The sequence below is a fragment of the Falco cherrug genome, chromosome 3 (assembly GCF_023634085.1).
Source record: "Falco cherrug isolate bFalChe1 chromosome 3, bFalChe1.pri, whole genome shotgun sequence".
NCBI classification, from domain to species: Eukaryota; Metazoa; Chordata; class Aves; order Falconiformes; family Falconidae; genus Falco; species Falco cherrug.
In genome coordinates, this window is record NC_073699.1 from 99496430 (window position 1) to 99515833 (window position 19404).

At 46.4% G+C, this 19404-nt stretch overlaps 3 protein-coding genes across 8 annotated transcripts in view; 1 reads left to right on the forward strand and 2 right to left on the reverse strand.

The window, feature by feature from the left end:
* Window positions 1–1831: 1831 nt before the first annotated feature.
* Window positions 1832–6045, reverse strand: NHLRC1 (NHL repeat containing E3 ubiquitin protein ligase 1). Its single transcript, XM_005434969.3, has 2 exons — window positions 5964–6045; window positions 1832–4873 (listed from the first exon to the last, which is right to left on the reverse strand). The coding sequence occupies exons 1-2, from the start codon at window positions 6043–6045 to the stop codon at window positions 3456–3458; spliced, it is 1500 nt and encodes a 499-aa protein (XP_005435026.2). The 3' UTR covers window positions 1832–3455.
* A 356-nt stretch (window positions 6046–6401) lies between these two features.
* On the reverse strand, window positions 6402–19260 carry TPMT (thiopurine S-methyltransferase). 4 transcript variants are annotated; one of them, XM_055704999.1, is made up of 9 exons: window positions 19122–19260; window positions 16489–16620; window positions 15649–15741; window positions 14515–14647; window positions 13977–14029; window positions 9204–9278; window positions 8391–8476; window positions 7327–7371; window positions 6402–6536 (listed from the first exon to the last, which is right to left on the reverse strand). In XM_055704999.1, exons 2-9 carry the CDS (start codon window positions 16596–16598, stop codon window positions 6421–6423), a joined length of 711 nt encoding a protein of 236 aa, XP_055560974.1. In that variant the 5' UTR covers window positions 16599–16620; window positions 19122–19260; the 3' UTR covers window positions 6402–6420. The 4 variants fall into 4 exon arrangements, with proteins under 4 accessions (XP_055560974.1, XP_055560973.1, XP_055560972.1 ...); XM_055704998.1 differs by lacking the exon at window positions 19122–19260 and adding an exon at window positions 17971–18101; XM_055704997.1 differs by lacking the exon at window positions 19122–19260 and adding an exon at window positions 17961–18019.
* Window positions 17991–19404, forward strand: part of KDM1B (lysine demethylase 1B) — a 28322-nt gene continuing 26908 nt past the window's right edge. For 2 of the 3 annotated variants that reach the window (XM_055704991.1, XM_055704989.1), the window contains exons 1-2: window positions 18036–18097; window positions 18216–18279. The gene's annotated coding sequence lies outside the window, so the exon portion shown is untranslated. Of the gene's footprint in view, window positions 18098–18215; window positions 18280–19404 lie in introns of all 3 variants that reach the window. The other variant, XM_055704992.1, reaches the window with a different exon arrangement.

Below are 19404 nucleotides of genomic sequence, written 5' to 3' on the forward strand. Positions count from 1 at the left end.
TTTCTGAAACTCCTCTTGCCTCCTTTACTCCTAAACTCTGTCAACATACCCTGGTATATTTATATGCAACGATAGCAACCTGACATCAGTGCTTAAAAATACACCACATAGGAATTGCAGTGTGTGTGTAACAGACGTACCAATCTATAGCAGGGGCTGAAGAGGTGGCATTAGGGGAATACTGTCCATTATATTTCTTTGTGTTTAATCCAGATTGTTAAAGCATGAGGTGTAGAAGTTTAGCTAGGTTCCTTTTTTTTATTGTTTTTTTTAAATAAACGCAACAGTCAGTATCACTGAAGAAACTAGCCACAGTTCCACATTACTTTCTAGATGAAATGGCCACAGTTCTTTTCTAAAAAGTAAGCACACATCTAGCTATTCCCGTTTTGAACACACCCAGTCAGACCCCCGAAAGCATCACCTACCTAATGACATCTGTTCAAGTATGGGCACCACATCCTTTGCCATCCCTCTCTCAGAACACAAGTTTTTGTTCTGTGGAAATCTGTGACTAAATTCCAACAGATTTGCAGATGGATAGGAGCAGTACACATCCCCTTGGCCTTTGAAAAGCAGACAGCATTAAGGTATCAGCCTGAAGGCAATGGGTATGTACAGCAGGTATAGAGGAAATGTGCACATATGCATAAAGGAAGAGCCAAGAATAAGTAAAAATGTTAAAGGCTTTTTAGCTTATCAGCATATTGGTGGATCTCTGTCATATCGGTGGATCTCTGCCTCTCATTACCTCTTAAATTCTCTTGTGTGATGAAAGATTTCAGGTTTGCTGCATTTTCCCTTGTACACTGAAGAACTCAATTTTTAATACATGGTTTTATACAGTTCTTTATGGCTTCTCAATTTAGGCACCTGCATCAAAAAAATTAAGACAGAATGTAATTGTTTCTTTGATGCAGTGTTGTACAACACTAAGCATCAATCTTTATAGTAAACCAGCTGCATCAATCACAGAAAAAGTCTGTATTTGCTTTCAGTAGGTAGGTAAAGCAGAGACTACAGGCAGGGGATGGCATACAGCAAACTAGGTGGAATAAAGGCACAAAGTTTATTTTGCTTAGATGCCCAAACATCAAGTGATTTCTAGTCATATACCAAAGGAGACAGAGGCAGAATGGAGAACAATGGGAGTTTCTGTAGATTTTAAAACAGCATGAGTGAAATATTTAAAAATCAGCGTTTCAGCTGCTGGAAGGTTGCCTACGTTCCCAGGTGCTAGGAAATTTGCCCATCCATGAGCTCAGCAGCAAAACCAAGATCCTAGTGCACATAAAGGATGAAAGCTCACAGCCTATGGTTCAGAGGAAGTGCTATTGCGATATACTATTAATTATGCATGAATATAGCATTGATGGTATTGCATGCATTTTGAAACACAGCAGTCCCCAAAGGAAGTGTTATCTAACTGTTTTTATATCCCTCAAAGACAGACATCTCCTTGGCACCTAGAAAGGAATATATAATCCAGGGGGCTGCTTCTCTGAGTAAATTTCCTTCCTGCCTGCTCAAGAGGGCTCCTGCTCAGGGGTGTACACCTCCTACTGTAAGGAGCGGTGTACAACACAAGGAGTAATTCTGGTCTGACCAAAGGCACTTACTGTGTGGCCTGGCAGTAGAGAAAGCTCAAAAAGACCAAATTTGCAGATCCGTCTATTTTCAATAGCAACAAATGACCCTACAAGAACTTTAGTGGGGTATTTCCAAATAAAAAAAGAAACCACCTGCAGGGCAACTGCAACAGAGAAATCGGATTGTAACAGAGAAACCCATGATAATAAGGTATGAGTAGTGTTCACTAAATCATTCAACATAGGAGTAAGCAAATCACACTTTATTGGCAGGTCACTGTTCAATTAACCTTTACAAACAGCCACATTTGATAATTTGTTTGTTTATATACATGTTAACATAAGACAGATTAATACATTTTCTGAATTAGAGGGCTAAACTGGGCCAGTTTAAAGTAAGCATTTGGTAAATCACCGGCGCAGCAATACATGCAGTTATTAAATGCCCTGAAGTCAGACCAAAAGCCAGATTGAAAGTTTACTGATAGAAAGATCACCTGTGAATTTCAAATTATGTGAGTTAGTAGTAATGATTTCAGTGACCAAACAAAATAAATGACCCCAAAGGTTTTATGCCATTTTAATCTACTTGTCACTACCTCAGACAGCATTTACATCTAAATTCCTTTTAATGCTGAATCACTTAAGCAATCGTTTTAGCAGCAGGTAAATGCCTAAAAGTGCCGCAGTGACTTCTAGTGGGGGTGTTAAATCCTTCTCAAAATAATTCATACACACACACACACACACATGGTAGAGATACCTTAATTTCCATTGTGTAATAAGGCAAGAGAAGTCATGTCCACAGTGAAACTGTCTGCAAAAAATATAACTGATCTAAATGTGCTGTGTATTCACAATCAACAAAAACTCATTTGGAAGCTATAGGAAAAAAAATGAGGCTTACGTCCCCCTTTCCCTATTACTTCTCACCAACATTTCAATTTTCAGTTGAATCTTGGAGTTTGGGGCACAAAAGTACCATATTAATGACAAGACAGAGGCAGTACTGGAAACCTCCCAAGCATAGCTGTGTTAGCAGCACAGCCAACTCAATTTTATATTGGCGTTAAGTACTTGTGATATAAACACAAATACTTGAAGGGGCTTTTAGGGAAAGCTGCCCATGCTGGTAACCACACACCAAATTATCCCCAGGTAGACACCGACTCGTGCATTATGCAGGAAGATCCAAGTGCTCCAGTACAACTCTAATAAAGGTGGGAATAAACTAGTACAGAGAAGAGTGCTTCCAGAAGCACATTTCCCCAGTACGGGAAAAATAGGCTTTGAGCACCAGTTCACGTAACTCACTCAGCAGTGGTAGCTCCTCCATTGCAATGATCTTAGCCAGATGCAGGCAACCTTGAACTGAAGCTTCCATTTCTCCAATCATTTCGTTAAGCCAGTCTCTTTTTTCTTGCAGAAATTGTGGAAACAGAAACTGTCACCCTCATGACTGTATCTATGCTTAACGAGGAATAATGAAAACTACGTGCTGGGAAAGTGAAAAAACGATGCAACCCTTCCTGTCCCAGGTGGCGGTCTCTGATTACTCCATTCCAGATGTCTTTGTCAAAACGTACCAAAAACGTTTAGTTGTCAAGGTATGGAAGTTTTAAAATGCCAAATTATTTGTTTGATTCATTGCTGACTACAGCCTGCAACGGCCAAGTCTTCTCCTGCAGACAGGCAAGAGATTCGATGCAAGCTTTGCAGGAAGCACAGCGCGCTGGTCAGAGGGCAGTACCACCTAAAGTAAAGCCCGGACAACGCCTCCTCCCTACATGCCAACTAACACCAGAACTTTGCGTCCTTTATGGCCAAAAGCAGCTTGAACTTGTAGCAGTAAGCATCTAAGCCCAATCAGATGGAGCTATATATTTTTATTGAATGATCACCGCTGTCTAAAACGACGAGGGAATTGTTTGCCATGTAAGCCAGTCCTACAGGATAAGAAAGCCCATGGCTAATTAAAGGGTTAAAGGTGGGAAACTCCTCAGGTTTCCCTAAGCATATTACCGCTTGGCTACAGATATCAGTTACTATAACTCGACCCTCTTTATCAAAGGCCACAGCTGTAGTATATATTTTGGAGGGGAAAACGAGGTTCAGACCAAAGCTGTCCATCTGACTGATGAGATCCATCTCCGCACTGAATATCTTCACTCGGGTGCTGCTGCTGTTCGGTCCTTGAGCTTTCAGATGCTCTATGACCACGATAGCACCCGAGGTCTGGGAGACCGCGACCCCTCTCGGGCTGATGAGCTGAGACCGGATCATATGGCACTTCTTTAATTTCCCCGTCTTGAAGTCGGCCGTCAAGCGGTACAGCGCGCCTGCCTCCGAGTCCGTCAGGATTATATCACTCTCAGGGGTGGCATCCAAGCCCCAGGGTAAACAGAAACCTTCCCGGACAGCCAGGACCCCCCTTCCCTCAAAATCAAAGGCCTTCACAGAGCAGTCCCCGCCATCGGTGACCACCACATGCCCATCCGACGTGATGGTCACATCAAGTGGGTACTTGATATCGTTGCCCGCGTCCCCCCGCTCCCCGAACCGCTGCAGGCAGGATCCGCTCGGCCCAAAGACGTGGATCCTCTTCTTGCCATCGTGTGCCACTGCCAGGCGCCCCGACCGCCGGCAGGCCGCCACGCCGGTGGGGTTCACCAGTGACCCCCAGCCCCCCAGCGCCAGCCGCAGCCCGAGCCCCGCGGGGGCCGGCCCGGCCCTGCCGCCGCCGCCCGGGGCCGAGGGGCCGCAGCCCAGGGCCGAGGGGCCGCGGGCGGCGGGGCCGAGCAGCTCCAGCAGCTGCAGCAGCGGCAGGCAGTCGCTGGTCTCGGCGGGGCCGCAGGCCCGCCGGCAGAACGGGCACTCCAGCCGCCGCCGCTCGGGGCCGCTCAGGGCCTCGACGCAGCCCCGGCAGAGGACGTGCCCGCAGGGCAGGTTCCGCGGCCGCCGCTGCCCGCCGGGGCCGTACCGCTCGAAGCACACCCGGCACTCCAGCAGGCTCAGCTCCGCCTCGTCCTCCGCCGCCATCCCCGCCGCGGCCGGGCTGCGGGAGGCCGGCGGCCGCCGAGGGAAGGCGGGCGGCGGCGGGGGCGGCCGGGCGCCCCCTGCGGGCGAGCTGCGGTGCTGCGGGAGCTGGAGGCCGCCCCGCCCGCCCCGCTGAGGCCGCCCCGGGTCCCGCCAGGCCTCGGCCGCCGCCGCGCCGGTCCACGGCGATGTCAGCCCGCAGCGCGGTACGGAGCCGCTCGCACTTCCCCAAGATGCCTCTTGCTGTCCTGGGAAGCTTTAAGAAAGGCAGTGAACGTGTTTCCGCCGATCACTAGCGGCCGCTTTTCTCAAAGGGACATAGCACACCTTGTAAAGTGCATGGATAGCAGGTGCTCGTCAGGCTGCGTGTATCTGCAGAGTATCCTCAGAGTAACTGTACGGTATGCACACAGAGGGTGGAGGTGCTCGAACCTCATGGCTGCAGTCCCGGCCAGGAGTGAAAATATACACAAACAGAAGCTTGCACCGGCCCGCCGGCTACAGCCTTCCGTCAACTGATCTTGAAGCACCAGTTGCTACAAGCAATATTGAGACTTGCAACAGGGTGTAGCATGGGACCTGCTGTGCTAAAATCATCAGACCCACCTGCAACTCAAGGGCTGCAACACTCTGAAAAGCCCCACGGCTTTTCCTTACCTTCTGGTCTTGGTGAGTTACGATACACTATATGGCAATTGTGCCTTCCCAGCATTTTTTAATAGCTGCCAAGAAAAGGTCACGGCAAGAGAGGGTTTTGAGAGCTCATAATTTTCTAATTTTTAAAAATTGCAGTAGTATCCATACAAGAGCGATATTAGGAAAAATTTCTTCCCTGAAAGGGTGGTCAAGCACTGGAACAGGCTGCCCGGGGAGGTGATGGAGTCACCGTCCCTGGAAGCGTTTGAAAAACACACAGATGTGATGCTTAGGGATGTGGTTTAGTGGTGGCCTTGGCAGTGCTGGGTTAACAGTTGGACTTGATGAGCTGAGAGGTCCTTTCCAACCTAAATGATTCTAAAACCCACAAAGAAACGTTTGTGTCCGGATGAACACACAGCAGCTCCGCAGGCTTCCCCTGAACCCTCTCGCCCTACAAACCCAGTGCTGGTTTGCCTGCTCATAGCTGTGCTCTTGAGGGAGGGAGCAGCACACTCACAAGCAACCACAGGGACATTTTCTCCCCATGCTCCCTCCTATATTGTCATCTGGTTCGCTTCCTTCCTGCTCGATGGTAGTTCCCCCCAGGCAGCTGCTGCGGAGCATTCCTGCCCGCTTGCTGCCAGCTTGTCACTTGACTTGTACTCACGACTAATGGGGATGGAGACAAGTGACTTGCACCAGCTTCCCGCCTCCCTCGCCCAGCTGCCCAGCCTGGCGCAAGGCCCGTGTCGCAGGAAACACTCTGAACAGCAGCTGCCATTGCTCCGGGGCTGCCAGCCGATGGGGCCAACCTGCGGAGCGCCGGGCAGACAGCATCGACTGACATCGGCTGAAAAGGAACGGGCACCTTTCTTTTTCCAAGCCCTGATGATTTGAATTGATATGGAAGAAAAAGATAAGACCTTAAAAACGCTTCTTTCTGCATGGTGTTTCAGAAAAGCAATGTGCATCTCAAGACGGTGAAGGCCATTAGATAGGAGAACTGACTTGGTAAGCAAAATGGACAAAAATGTTCCAGAGGCATTTTTCCCTACAATGAAGCCTGCTTTAAGAGTGCCCCAAAATATGCCTCAATTTGAAAGATGAGATAAAAATAAAAGTGAGATGGGAGGCAAGTTATTTCAATTAATTTTAATCAGACTACAAACTTCAATACATACAGCACCTCCAGAAAATAATCTAGTCCCCATTGTCTGTGTCTGTCTGAGAAATCATCGACTTTTTCAAGACACTTAATTTCACAGTGGTTGCCTGAAAAGGAGGAAAGAGTAACAAATTACTGAATGATCAGTCACTGAAAAATGCAAACTGTCAAGGGCAAAAAAAGTAATAAAATCTTATCCACATCCACATATTTCTTCACAATCCCTAATGCAGTGACACAAATGCACAGGGGAAAACTATGTGTCTTTCACGTTGGGATGCTCCTGCTCATGCCCATGACTCGCTGTATACAGGCACTGCAGGGGTCTCAGAGAGCTGTGAATTTCAAAGAGGTGCAATATCAAAGCATATCAGGAGGAACTTTTAAAATTAAATTCCCACCATAATTCCAAATTTCATTGTTTTGATGGATTTGAATTATACATTTAGCATTTTCTCTGCATGGCATGTTACTTTTCTTTGGCTACAAAACTACAGCAGAAACAACTGTAGCACTGGTATGCAAAGGCCTTATATTAAAGCCAGGGTAGCTGGTGATGAGGTGCAGAGACACAAAATGGTCAAACAGGACTAAGATTGCGGCTACAAGATCCGTGAATGCAGTATGAATCCTGGGAGAATTAAAAGATGCCAAGAGGAGGAGAGACACTGTCTGTCCCTTGGGTTTTAGTCATATCTTCTGAAGAGCTGAGAATCTTCCTGGACAGCAAGATCCCTGTGGCTAAATGAGATTTATTTTCCCTGTAATATTTCCATGACTCCACCCCTTAGATAAAAAGCAAACAACTATCACTTGTCACATGGTGAGGCAGAAGCACATAAACACGTTTATGTATTTTGGAAAAAATTCCTAAGGGTTAGCTGAACTATTACTTACCAAACAAGCTTTTAATTTCAGATTCAGGAACATAAAATGGTGGACCTGAAAGAAAATGGATGAAGCTAATCAAAGAGAAGACACGGAAAGGGGACAAACATTTACGCTGCAGCAGGAGAGCCAGCGCCATCACTCACAGCACCTGGCCTGCAATCGGGCCCCAGGGTGCAGCACCACCTGCAAGAACCAGAAAACGCCATGTCCAAGAACTGGTGGCACTTTGATGGGCCACCAGACAGCTTCACGTGTTGCCACAGCAGCATCTCCAGGCTGCAGCCAGGGTAGCCACATTGTCTGAAGTCATGGACGTGCTGTGGATACAACCGCTTGCAGCGTGCTGTGTGAATCTGGCCTACAGTCTCATTATACCACATGGCATAATTAAAGCTAAAAGCTGAATAATGTGAAAGGGAGAGCAATGACTTAAACTATTGCTGCTTATGACAACAAGACCTATTTTTTCAGGGACAAATATGCTAAAGAGCCCAAAAGCAGCAAGAAATCTCTTTCTTTTGGGAGTTAGTAATTAACACACACACACAAAAATTTTTTTTAAAAGACCTCAGACCTCAGTATGTAATAACAGTTATAAAAGGAAAAAATACTTTATGATTTCACAGAATTTCCCTTCTTCCAAGCATATGCAGACCGTGGCAGCGGCTGGGAGAGGCACAAGATGGGCAACACGCTGGGTTGCAAATCCTGGGTAAACAGAGCAAAGCCAGTGTTCTCTTCAAGCTCCCCGGGCCAGACAGGATGTTACTCTAAGCATTCGCTCTTCCAGCTTCATTGCCACAGCCACACTTTTGGTTTCATTTCATTCTTAATATACCATGTCCATCCTCCGCTTACCCTTAGCATGCCCAAATGCTAGCGAGAATGCAAAGTTAGTCTCAAGCTTGGTCAACATCTAAAATTTGTAACACACAGTTGTATTGGTGTGATCAGCTAACAAAGCTCTGCTGACAAAAAACCTGGGGAAGATACCAATATATCTGCCACATCTATATACAATTTGTATTAAAGCATGCAAAATCAAAACATGAACAGTGTGAAGTTCTCACCTTTGTGTTTGTTTGGATCGTATGAAACCGTAACAAGGAGGTAAGAAGAATTTTTCTCCATTAGGCTGATCATCAAACTGACATAGCTAAAAGAAAGTTATTATTTTGGAACTGTACAAACATTCAAGCGTAGCATTCGAAATACTCAACAAAAGAGGTAACGTGTATTTCTATGCAGAGGCAACTTGAACTGAACTGCACAGAAACAAAGCAAAGCTTGGAATTTCATGAGCATGAAATTCATGCTACACATAAAACAAAGGTTACTGTTTACTCCTCATAAACAAGCATTTATCTCTTTTTGCATATTCATCTCAAAACTAACAGACAAAACAGTATTCATCTGCCACAGTCTAGAATACAGTCCACGACACAGGACTGACCTTTTTAAATTATTGTGAATTCAAGATTATGTATCGAATTCAAAAATCCTGGGGGTAGGGTCAAACTACATGTGGCTTGGCTATAGGCAAAAATGAAAAAATGGAATAAAGGGAAGTGAGGGGAAAGAGAACAAAGAGAGGAGAAGCAGGTGGGGTCAAAAGGAAATAAAAAATTCAGATGAGGCTTGCAGCTCTGCTTCTGCTGGGTTGGAACAAACCACATATTTTCCCACCATGAGGCAGGGTGGCTTCCTGAAAGAAGCTCACAAATCTAGAGCAGAGCATTCTGCGACTGCAGCTGATGCTTGTGGTAGAGAAGAACTTGTGTAGGTCAGTTCTTTGAATGAAAGAGGACTCACTGACAAATGGCAGGAGGAAAAACATGTCACTGCATACATTAAGAAGATAATAACAAAGCAAACTTACTAACCGTTGTCTGTCGCATGGATTCACAGCTACTAAAGCTCCTCTATCCCAAACCCCATCAAACTTGCCAAGTATTGAGCTACAGGGAGAGGAAAAAAAAGCTTAAAAATACCAAAAGGCACCTTAATCTTCATTCAGATACTTCTGTGAAGTCACAAGGATTCTCCAGCCAGCTGTGCAGGTTCCCCACCACCTTTTTGTTCCTGTCTGGCATTTGCATGATCTAAACCAATACAATCTGGAACCCAAGAAACCCCCCTGGTACACAGCCCTGCTGCAACAGCAAAGAGGTGCTGGAATTGCTCAGCATTTCCCCATCATTAGGGGGTGCTGAGAGAAGACAGGGAGGAAGGAAAGTCACGTAAAAGCATTTGGGCTACAAGCCTGTGGTTTTGGCGATCATAGCCTGCTGCAACCCTTGAAGCAGCACTAACACGCACTCAGCACGTCCATAGCTCTTGACCACCTTCTAAACCCACGCACAATTTCAAATGTAGGTTAAGGAAGGTGCCTCGTTGCTTCACTATTGCTGAACTCAGCACACCCAGTACTTCTAGACACCTCAATTCGCAGCTACATGCCCAGGGTAGTTAGCTTCAGCTTGCAATTTGTTTGATGTGGGGAAAGCTAAGTTACTTTGCTGCTTGCTGCAGTCTAACACCACCACAGACATTATTCTTCCTCCTGTATATGCTGGCAGCTGGCTTCAGTGACCACCTAGAACCTGCAAACGGCCAAGGCCATTGGGATGTGCCTTTATTGATGGGTAGTAAGAGCAGCCAGGGTGATGCCAAAGATGAGGACGTTTGGGGGGAAAGGAAGAGTGTTGGTTCTGGTAATTATCAAAATAGAAGCTTAAAGCACAAGGTAGTCATAATTTAAACGGTGTAATTTTAAAGATTGTCTGAAATAAGTTTACTTAGTGAGGAAAAATGTAGTATGGAATTGTGCAACACCTTTCTGCCTGACGGGAGGGTGTCAGAGTCCTATTGCACCACCTCTTTCTTCACTGCTGTGCTGGTTTTGGCTGGGGTAGAGTTACATGTCCTCCCAGTAGCTTGTATGGGGCTACATTCTGGGTTTGTGCTGAAAACAGTGTTGATAACACAGGGGTGTTGTAGTTACTGCTGAGCAGGGCTTACACAGAGCCAAGGCCTTTCCTGCTCCTCACCCCACCCCACCAGTGAGCAGGCTGGGGGGACACAAGAAGCTGGGAGGGAACACAGTTGGGATGGCTGACCCCAAGTAACCAAAGGAATATTCTAGACCATATGACATCATGCTCAGCAATAAAACTGGGCGGAAGGTTGGGAGGGGAGCCACTGCTTGGGGACTGGCTGGGCATCGGTCAGTTGGTGGTGGGCAATTGTGTTCATCTGCATCACTTGTCTTTCTTGGGCTTAATTTTCCTGTCTCTTTGGTTGTTGGCTGGGGGGGGGGGGAGTTCCTTAATTTTTTTTTTTTAATTTCTTTTTAATTATTGAACTGTTTTTATCTCAGCCCACAAGTTTCTTTTCTCACTTTTACCCTTCTTATTGTCCCTGACATCCCACTGGGGTGGGGAGTGGGGAAGGGGGGCTCTGTGGTGCTTAGTTGCCAGCTGGGGTTAAACCACGACAAACTTTTCCCTGCTCACTTCAATGAAATGGCATTGCTAAGTCTCTGGCATCTAGCCTAGAAGCTGATCCTGGATTTCCCACTCTACTGTGATGAGACACGATAACAGTTTTAAGTCCTGACTTTTATAGTTTGCCAAGACTAAGCATCTAATTTAAATAACCAGCCTCTTAAATGAAAGGAGGATTTTAAAGAGACAGTTAAACGTGCAATGGGCATGAGGGGGACAAAAAGTCTAGTGAGGCAGGTGACAAACTTGACCTTCTGAGGCTTGAAGGCTATTCTCTGTGCATAGCTGAGTCTGCTGCACAGCCTTAGGCAAGCCCCTGAAGTTTTCTGCACTTTTTTTTTTCCCCAGCTTTGATCTGGTCTAACTGGAAAGGTGGCAGTGGCTCCATACAGGCATTTCTTGTATTTTACTCCCCACTGATTTCATCAGGCCCTACAGACATCACAGGCTGCAGGCAGCTTCATGCTGTGGCCTTCCCCCAGTCCTGCAGGGTCTCCCGGTTGCCCAGATCTCGGGACCTCACGAGCATCTGGGTGCTCCCTGCCCATCTGTACCTCCAATTTCCTTCTGAGGAGAACCAAGCCTTGAGGAAAAGGTCAAAAAAGGTACAACAGCTCTTTTTCATCCTGACGTAGAGTCAGGATGTAGCTAAGGTGTTAGGAAGTGCTCCGCTTGGATGCACCTTTCACTGTATCACTGCCCAATCTTTTAGCCCTACATCATCTCCTGCTATGTGTTTATATGCTATGTGGCACAAGAGATCACAGTCTAGATAATACTAGAACTAATAAAAATTAACACTTAAAGCAGAAATTCACATATCTGCAGCAGTCCCACTGGATTTAAGCAGCAAAAGTTGTGAATTTCTATCTCTGTATACGTTAAATAGTTCCACTTAATGCAATTTTTAATTTTTTTTTTTAAAGTCTTGCAGCCATAATTGTATTAGGAGGTACAATGGTTGTGTAATATAACCATTTTACATATGTCCCAGAGTTCCCACAAAGAGCAGTAATTCCTGTTACTCTTTAACTAGCAAGAGTCTTTGAAATGTCTTGTTCTGACAAAGGTCAGGAGCACATCTGAGTTCTCCTCTAATGAATGCTGGGCTAATGGAGATCAAAAGGATTGGTTAGCAGGCCAGCCTCGGCAAGAGAGAAGTAAGTTTAATTACTGGGTAATTAATCAAATCATCTCTACATAGAAACTAGAAGAGTGTGTGCATTTTTCTAGTCACAGGTATCTGCTGACTGCTTCAGGGAATGCAGTTCATACTCTCACCGCTTCTGCACCCAGTACAGAACCATCCATCCAGAACATGTAGTTGCCAGTTTATTTTGTGGATGATGAACCATGTACTGGACCTAGTCAAATGCACCGAACGGGTAATTAATTACCTATTTTTGGTTTATTTCTTAACATTATTCCACCATGTTATGATTGAAGTTACAGGTTTCACCATGCCACTTGGTACAAAACTTAGAACCGAATTTTTTAAAAATTGCTGATAAGAAGCTTAAGCAATCCCTGGGCAACTTGTCAGCTCACAGTAAGGATTTATAGGGATCTACACAGCTGTAGCTACACTTCAGGGGCAAGGTGGGGAAGAAGCCAGGCAGTACCTACAAAGTCACATTCATATCCAGTCCACCTGTTCCAAGGCACTCACTTTGCAGCACTAATTATATACACACTATTCAAATCAACTGGAGTCAGCTGCACCAGCAGAAGTCTTAGCAATGCTCTATTGTCTAAAAGACTTTTGATCGTAGTAACAGATATTTTTTTTTTCCCCAGTTTATGCAGATGGGGGCAGGGGGGAGGAGATGATACCATAAACAACATGTTCTGGTACCCTAAACTACCTATTATGCCCATGTATGTAATCTCTCTAAAAAGCCCGTCCAAATAAACATTAACACTTGACTTCCTTCTTCTTACTGAACAGCCACGGAACAAATCCTTGTATCCTTGTTCCTGATAGTCATATGTAAGAAAAGCAAAGAAACAGAAAACTTCACCAAAACCTTATAATCTAGGCAAAATCGTATCTGAGTAAGAGGAGGGAACTACAGAGCAGGACTCTGGACACCTTCAGTTTCCTACAAGATACATTACAAACCCAGAAACAACACCACCTTCTTGGATGCCCTCCAGTCTCCAGCCACCCTAGCACCAGTCTAGGTCCGAGGATGTTTTAGGACAGATTTAAATATGCCTGTTGCTAACACCACTAGGAAACTACTGAGCGCAAATAAAGATGCCGGGTGCCTTACTGTCCAAGGCAGAGGACTCTCTCCAGCCCCTAGCACAGAAGACTAAGTCCTCCTGTAGTCTCTGAACAACTTTGTAATTTTCAAAATTCCTCCACTGGCTGCACTTGGGCGGAAGGTCAGTGCAGAGCCACCACAAAATCTGAGAAGTGACACTTGAGGCCACAGAGCAAAATGGGTTGAAACACTTTCCAGGAGTCAGTAGTGCAGACTATTAATAAAGTATTTTGCATTTTCTCTTAAGTCTTAACTACAAAATAAGGAATTTTTTTCACTAAAAAGCCTTCACAAGACATTCGTAAGCCAAGCCACATTTGTCAAGACACTTGCAGAGTCAGTGTTTGACAATATATTATGCAGTCACAAAGTACGTTAAGTAAAGCAATAGATACATATAATCAGTGGGTACAGCTTATCTATGCGTACGTTAATCAACGGTTGGGGGAAAAATACATTTAGAACTCAGTTAAAGGAAAAGCTGACTAAGATGACACCTCTAGGTATATTCTCTTCACTTTTACCAGGCTGCTCTAAGTAAGTGATTGTGCTAGGGTTTTGCTTTGTAGAATCCATCAGTAATGTTAAAGGCAATTTGTTTTTACTGTAAAAGCAAACACATTTTTCTGTAACTTTCACAGGGCGGCTTAGAACAAGAAGCCCATTTACATTAGTTGGCACCTTTATCTAGTGGTCAACAAGAGTCAATTTTTGTTGGAGACAAAATTTACATTTCTTATACAAGTTAGTGAGAGTTTTCTTGAGAGGACCTGTCCCAAATCTTTAAGGCTGATTCAAATAAAGTAATGTGACAGTATCATGACATGTATCAATAGATGTTTCATCATAGAGAGTTGTGAAACACACTGTGTATTCCTACCTGGACAAGTCATAAATACTGCAGCAGTAGAGAGAAATGTTACCACAGGTACTCTACAACAAAAAGCAAAGGAAACAATACTTATCAGCAAACTACCTTTAAATATGCATTTATAAGTGTACATTTATATTTCATAGCTTAAAATATCCACATATACTATTTTAAAATATACACTTTGGTGTAATAGGGAAAAAACTGTGAGAAACTTTTTAAGTTTTAATTTACTGAGGTACCTCTCCTGATTCCTTCTGGAGAGGCTCTGATCTATCAAGGCATGCAACTGTCCAATATTAAAATACGTTTACTTTACATTCAGGTGCTTCAATGTCGTAAGAAAAGGCGGCCAAAGTAATAAACTCAGAAGAAGAACTTCTCAGTCCAAAATTACAACTCGGAGCCTCCTTTCAGACCTCTTCAGGTCAGGTGAATGACTACCAGTAAGACAGAGGCATAAAAGCACAATGACTTGTTTGCTCAGTGATGCCCAGTAATTGCATGATTAACCACACCAGATCATTCCACAATGCAGGAAACGTACCTGCAGCTTTTTTGCTCCCGAAATCTCTGGGACTGGCTGCTCACAATAAGGCAGTCCATAGTCTGAAAAAAATTCCTTCAGCGCTTGCTCACTGACTTCCACACCAACAACGCTGTGTCCCATGTCCACCAGCCTGCACACAGCAGAGAGAGGTGCCACATTTATGCGAAGCCCACAGTTGGGCCATTACCAAACACCTATCTCCCATGCAGCAGTTATTCCTTAGGGAAACCCTGGTTTTCGGATGCACTGCTATGTCTAATCCTTTCTGGAGCGTTCACATTTTATTGCACACTTCTCCCCTATGATCTGAGCTTAAATTAGCACCATTCGCCACACAGCTGATGCGCACTTACAGGCTTGACTTAAGATCCAATGGATTATTCATTTACTTCCATGCACTCGATGAAAACAAAGGTGATGTCACAGATGACATCCATTTCAGCTCACAGAAACATGGTTTGCTCTGAACTGCAGTGGCTGGGGCACGCTGCCTGCCCAGCTGCCTCTGCGGCTTGCAGCCAGCCTAGGCAGCAGCTATCACGATAAAACCTGATAACTGGGACAAACTTGACTCCTTGAGGATGCAGCTCAGGCAGTGTTTTTTGGTTTGCATCCCCTCCCATCAAGAGAAAACCCTGGCCTACCCACCCCCAGAAAATAAATAATAAACTTAGAAAATAGGAAGTTATATTTAACCCAAATCATTTCAGTTCCCAGTGTGACACACAATGCAGACCTTTGAAAACACGCTCTGGCACAACCAACCTCATTGCAGGCAATTTAAGCTGGCATCACCGTCCCCCCTACCCCCCCCCACCCCTGCCAAAAGCAGCAGGGGTAAGGGCACAGCTTCAGTCACACTGTCCCTCATAGACTGAGCACTCCCTAGGCTGAACTTGGGACAATCAGGAGGACTTTCAGGTTAGTCCTTATCCATCCCATTTATGCTACTGTACGAATATCCAGGAAATGAAACCAAACTTCCTCCTGCCTTCAGGCTCCGGTGACGCGCTCTCCTACCAGCCAGATGCGGCAGATTTCCATTGGCCAACATAAGGCTGGGAATTCCCCCTCTCCCTCCCTCCCTCCCCACATCAAATAAGATTTTTGCTCTCATAATCTGTGCTTTACCATTTCATCTCTACCGCTTTACCACAAAGTGGGAAAAATATCCTCAGTCCACTCCTGCCATTTAAAAGAACATCCAGGTACTTCTGGAAGAGCCTGCAAAGAGACAGACGTGCTTTACTCAGCACCACAAGTATCTGTGCCCGCACATTAAAAGCCAAGTGCTACATACACCAGGTAGTACATGAATTCCAGGTGCTTAGCTCAACCTGCTTCATACCATTAGAAGTAAAAACATAAAAAAAAATATCCGTTCACCTTCCACGTACTTCGAAAGTATATTTCATTTCTGTTAGAAACGAATGCATTTCTGTTTGTTCCATTTTCTGTTTTATCTTTTCAAGTACACAAAAAACCAACCCAGCTCTAGGATGGCCACGAAGCTTAAACAAAACGATTATTGAACCTTCATATTAATCAAATCACTACAAAGGTCCTAAATTCAAGTTTCATTGACTGAAAGGCTGTATGATCCCGTTTGCTCCCTTAGGTCCCAGTGCTCCGGTGCCCTCAGCGTGTTTTAGGCCCCAGTTTCATAACTTAGCAGCAGCAGCACCGAGCTTCTGCATCGGAAAATTTCAGATTTTTAGCGAAACTACACAAGCTTTGCAATTTAAAACCCGATTCAAGAGTAAAAGATCAAAAATCACTTCAAGCCTTTCTTTTTCTCTGCCCTTTTTTGACAGATGTAGGCCACAAAAATAGGCGTATTTATTTTAGTATCAAGCTGTGCCTGCATAAAATCATTCTCCTTTTGTAAACGCTCAATTTTCGATTAAGAGTTTCTTGACTAAGTCACTCATCTGACATCTGTACACAGCTCTGAGGAGTAAAGTCACGTACGGATGTCCTTGCTCCTTGTGAAAACCGATGTTCCCCATTTCCCATTTTTGCAGCCATTCCTCCTCGGTCACCACTCTGTCCCTCTGTGCTCCAATATCCGAGCCATCCATTGTCCCCAGGGAGTGCCAGCAGCTGCAAAAAAACCCACGAAACATCCAAAAAACGGAGAGAAAAATTACCCCCACCCAACGAATGGTCTGGAACCGACTCTTCCAAGAATCAAATAAAAATTTAGTACAGCTGAGATGATAATTTGGTGACTACTGGCTCTTATTTACTAGAATCAAATAAAAATTTAGCACAGCTGAGGAGATGACAATTCAGCGACTATTGATTGTCACTTCCTAGAATCAAATAAAAATTTAGCAGAGCTGAAAAGATGATACTTTGGTGACTAGTGGCTCTTAACTAGAATAAAATAAAATTTAGAACAGCTGAGGAGATAATTTGGTGATTGTTGGCTCCTACTTTTTAGAATCAAATAAAAATACAGTAGAGCTGAAGAGACGATGCTTTGGCGACTATTGGCACTTACTAGAATCGGATAAAAATTTAGCAGAGCTGAAGAGATAATTCAGTGACTCTTGGTTCTTACTAGAAGCAAATAAAAATCTAGCAGAGCAGAAGAGCTGATATTTTGGCGACCACTGGCTCTTACTAGAATGAAATAAAAATTCAGCAGAGCTGAAAAGATAATACTTTGGTGACTATTGGCTCTTACTTACTAGAGTCAAATAAAAATTTAGCACAGCCGCGGAGATGATAATTTGGTGATTACTGGGTCTTACTTTTTAGAATCAAACAAAAATATAGCAGAGCTGAAGAAATGATAATTTGGCCACTATTGGCTCTTAACAGAATCGAATAAAAATTTATCAGAGCTGAAGGGATGATAACTTGGTGACTATTGGCTCTTACTTACTAGAACTGAATAAAAATTAGCAGAGCTGAGGAGATAATTCAGTGGCTCTTGGTTCTTACTTACTAGAATCAAATAAAAATATAGCAGAGCTGAAGAGATGATAATTTGGCGACTGTTGGCTCTTAATTACTAGAATCGAATAAAAATTGAGCCAAGCTGAAGAGACGATAATTCGGTGGCCACTGGCTCTTACCTCCCAGACCCACAGACAGACTCGGCCGCGCTGCCGCGGCGGTAACCGGGCGGTAACCGGTGGCTGCGGCCAGACGCCCCCCGGCTCAGCCCCGGGTGCCCCCACGTTCCCTCTCTCTCACGCAGACTCGCGGGGGCGAGAAGCGGCCCAGGGCGGGGGTCCGCCGGCGCTCAATCCCCCCCCCCCCCGACACACACCGGCGCTCAATCCCCCCCCCCCCCCCCGACACACACCGGCGCTCAATCCCCCCCCCCCCCCCCCCCCCGACACACACCGGCGCTCAATCCCCCCCCCCCCCCCCCCCCCGACACACACCGGCGCTCAATCCCCCCCCCCCCCCCCCCCCCCGACACACACCGGCGGGTACCTGGGGGCGGCGGGGCCGGGCCAGGCCTGTCCCCGCCCCCCGCTGCGCACGGCGGAGAAGCGGAAGCGGCGGCAGGAGGAGGCGGGCTGGGGCGGCGCGGTACCGGGGGAGGCGGCGGATGGCAGTGGTGAGTGACCCCCTTCCCTCCGCTGCAGGAGCCCCCTCCGCGGCTGGCGGGGCGGCTGCGAGCGCTGCCCCGTCGCCACCTCTCCCCTCACCACGTCTCTTTCCCTCCCCCGCTGCAGCTGTAGCAGGAGGCGGCGCGGACACGCGTGGATGTCTCCGGCCCCCCAGTGACCCGGCCCTGAGGTGAGTGCCAGGCAGCTCCCCGCCCCCCCCCTCTCACCGGTACCCTCCCCCCGGGACTCCCCCCCCCTCCCCGGGACTCCGCTGCCGCTGCCAGGGCGCCGCGGGCGGGGCGGCAGTTACCGGCTGTCAGCCGCCGCCCCGCGCCGGGGCTGTGAGGGGCGGGCGCCCCGTTGAGGGGGAGGGGGGGCGGGCGCCCTTCGTGCCCTCCCGCCGCCAGGCTGCTCGCCGCCCTCTCCCCACCAGGCCCGGGGTGTCCCTGCCCTTTCTTTTTTTCTCTTAGATATGTTATTTTTTTCCCCTAAAGACAAACTTGCTGTCAGCTGAGGAGGTAACACCCCCCCACCCCCCCAGCTTTCCGACGGAGGCCACGGCTGAAGCGTTATCAGATGTGACAGCACATTATGCGTTTCTCTCCCTGTCCGTTTAAAGTGCTTATTTTCTCAGCCGATAGTATTTATAGGATGCAGAGTCACGTAAACCTAAACCAAGTCAGCAACGTTTGCATATTCTTTAAAAAGCTGTGGGTTTTTAGGGCGGGGGTTGGTTTTGGGGAGGGGAAGTGGGGCGCAGGGGTGTACTGCGCTGGAGGCACTGGCCTGGCGTGCACTTCTGTGCACGAGCTGATCTTTTTTGCTCTCTTTCTCCCCACCTCCCCCTTCCCCCACCCGTCACGCTTACAGCAAAAATATGTTTGTGATTCTGCACGACTGGCCTCCACCTTTCGAAACGGGACGTCTCCCTGCATCTTAAATATTTTACCCAACTTCTTAGCGAACGCTAATGGCCACCTTTTCTTTTTCTAACCCCCTGTACGCAGTGAAACAGCAGCCTGTCCTTTTTACCTTGGTGGGTAAAGGGCCTCCACGCAGCTGCTGCCGCCTGCGATCACCTGGCGCTCGCCAAAATGGGCGGCCTGGTGCCTTGCTCGGTGCTGAGGTGGTTCGTAGCCTCTGACCGTAATGGCAACATAGGAACGATGAAGCTAAGGTGGTACAGAGCGATGCTGTTGTGCTGCTGATCCAGGAGGAAAGCTCTGGGTGGTGGTGGGAAGCCACCATTTCCTGGGGTGTAACGCAGCAGGTTAGGGAAATTTCATGTAAATGAAACTGGGGTGGGTTTCCTTTC

Excerpts from the sequence above, each read along its gene's own strand:
- NHLRC1 (XM_005434969.3), bottom strand. The coding sequence starts at position 6,045 with ATGGCAGCTGCTGTTCAGAGTGTTTCCTGCGACACGGGCCTTGCGCCA. Across the intron at positions 4,874-5,963 it reads GCGAGGGAGGCGGGAAGCTG|GACAGCAAGAGGCATCTTGG; the intron begins GTGCAAGTCACT and ends AAAGCTTCCCAG.
- TPMT (XM_055704999.1), bottom strand. The coding sequence starts at position 16,598 with ATGGATGGCTCGGATATTGGAGCACAGAGGGACAGAGTGGTGACCGAG. Across the intron at positions 14,030-14,514 it reads CGGGAGCAAAAAAGCTGCAG|AGTACCTGTGGTAACATTTC; the intron begins GTACGTTTCCTG and ends TTTTTGTTGTAG. Across the intron at positions 6,537-7,326 it reads TGAAATTAAAAGCTTGTTTG|GCAACCACTGTGAAATTAAG; the intron begins GTAAGTAATAGT and ends CCTCCTTTTCAG.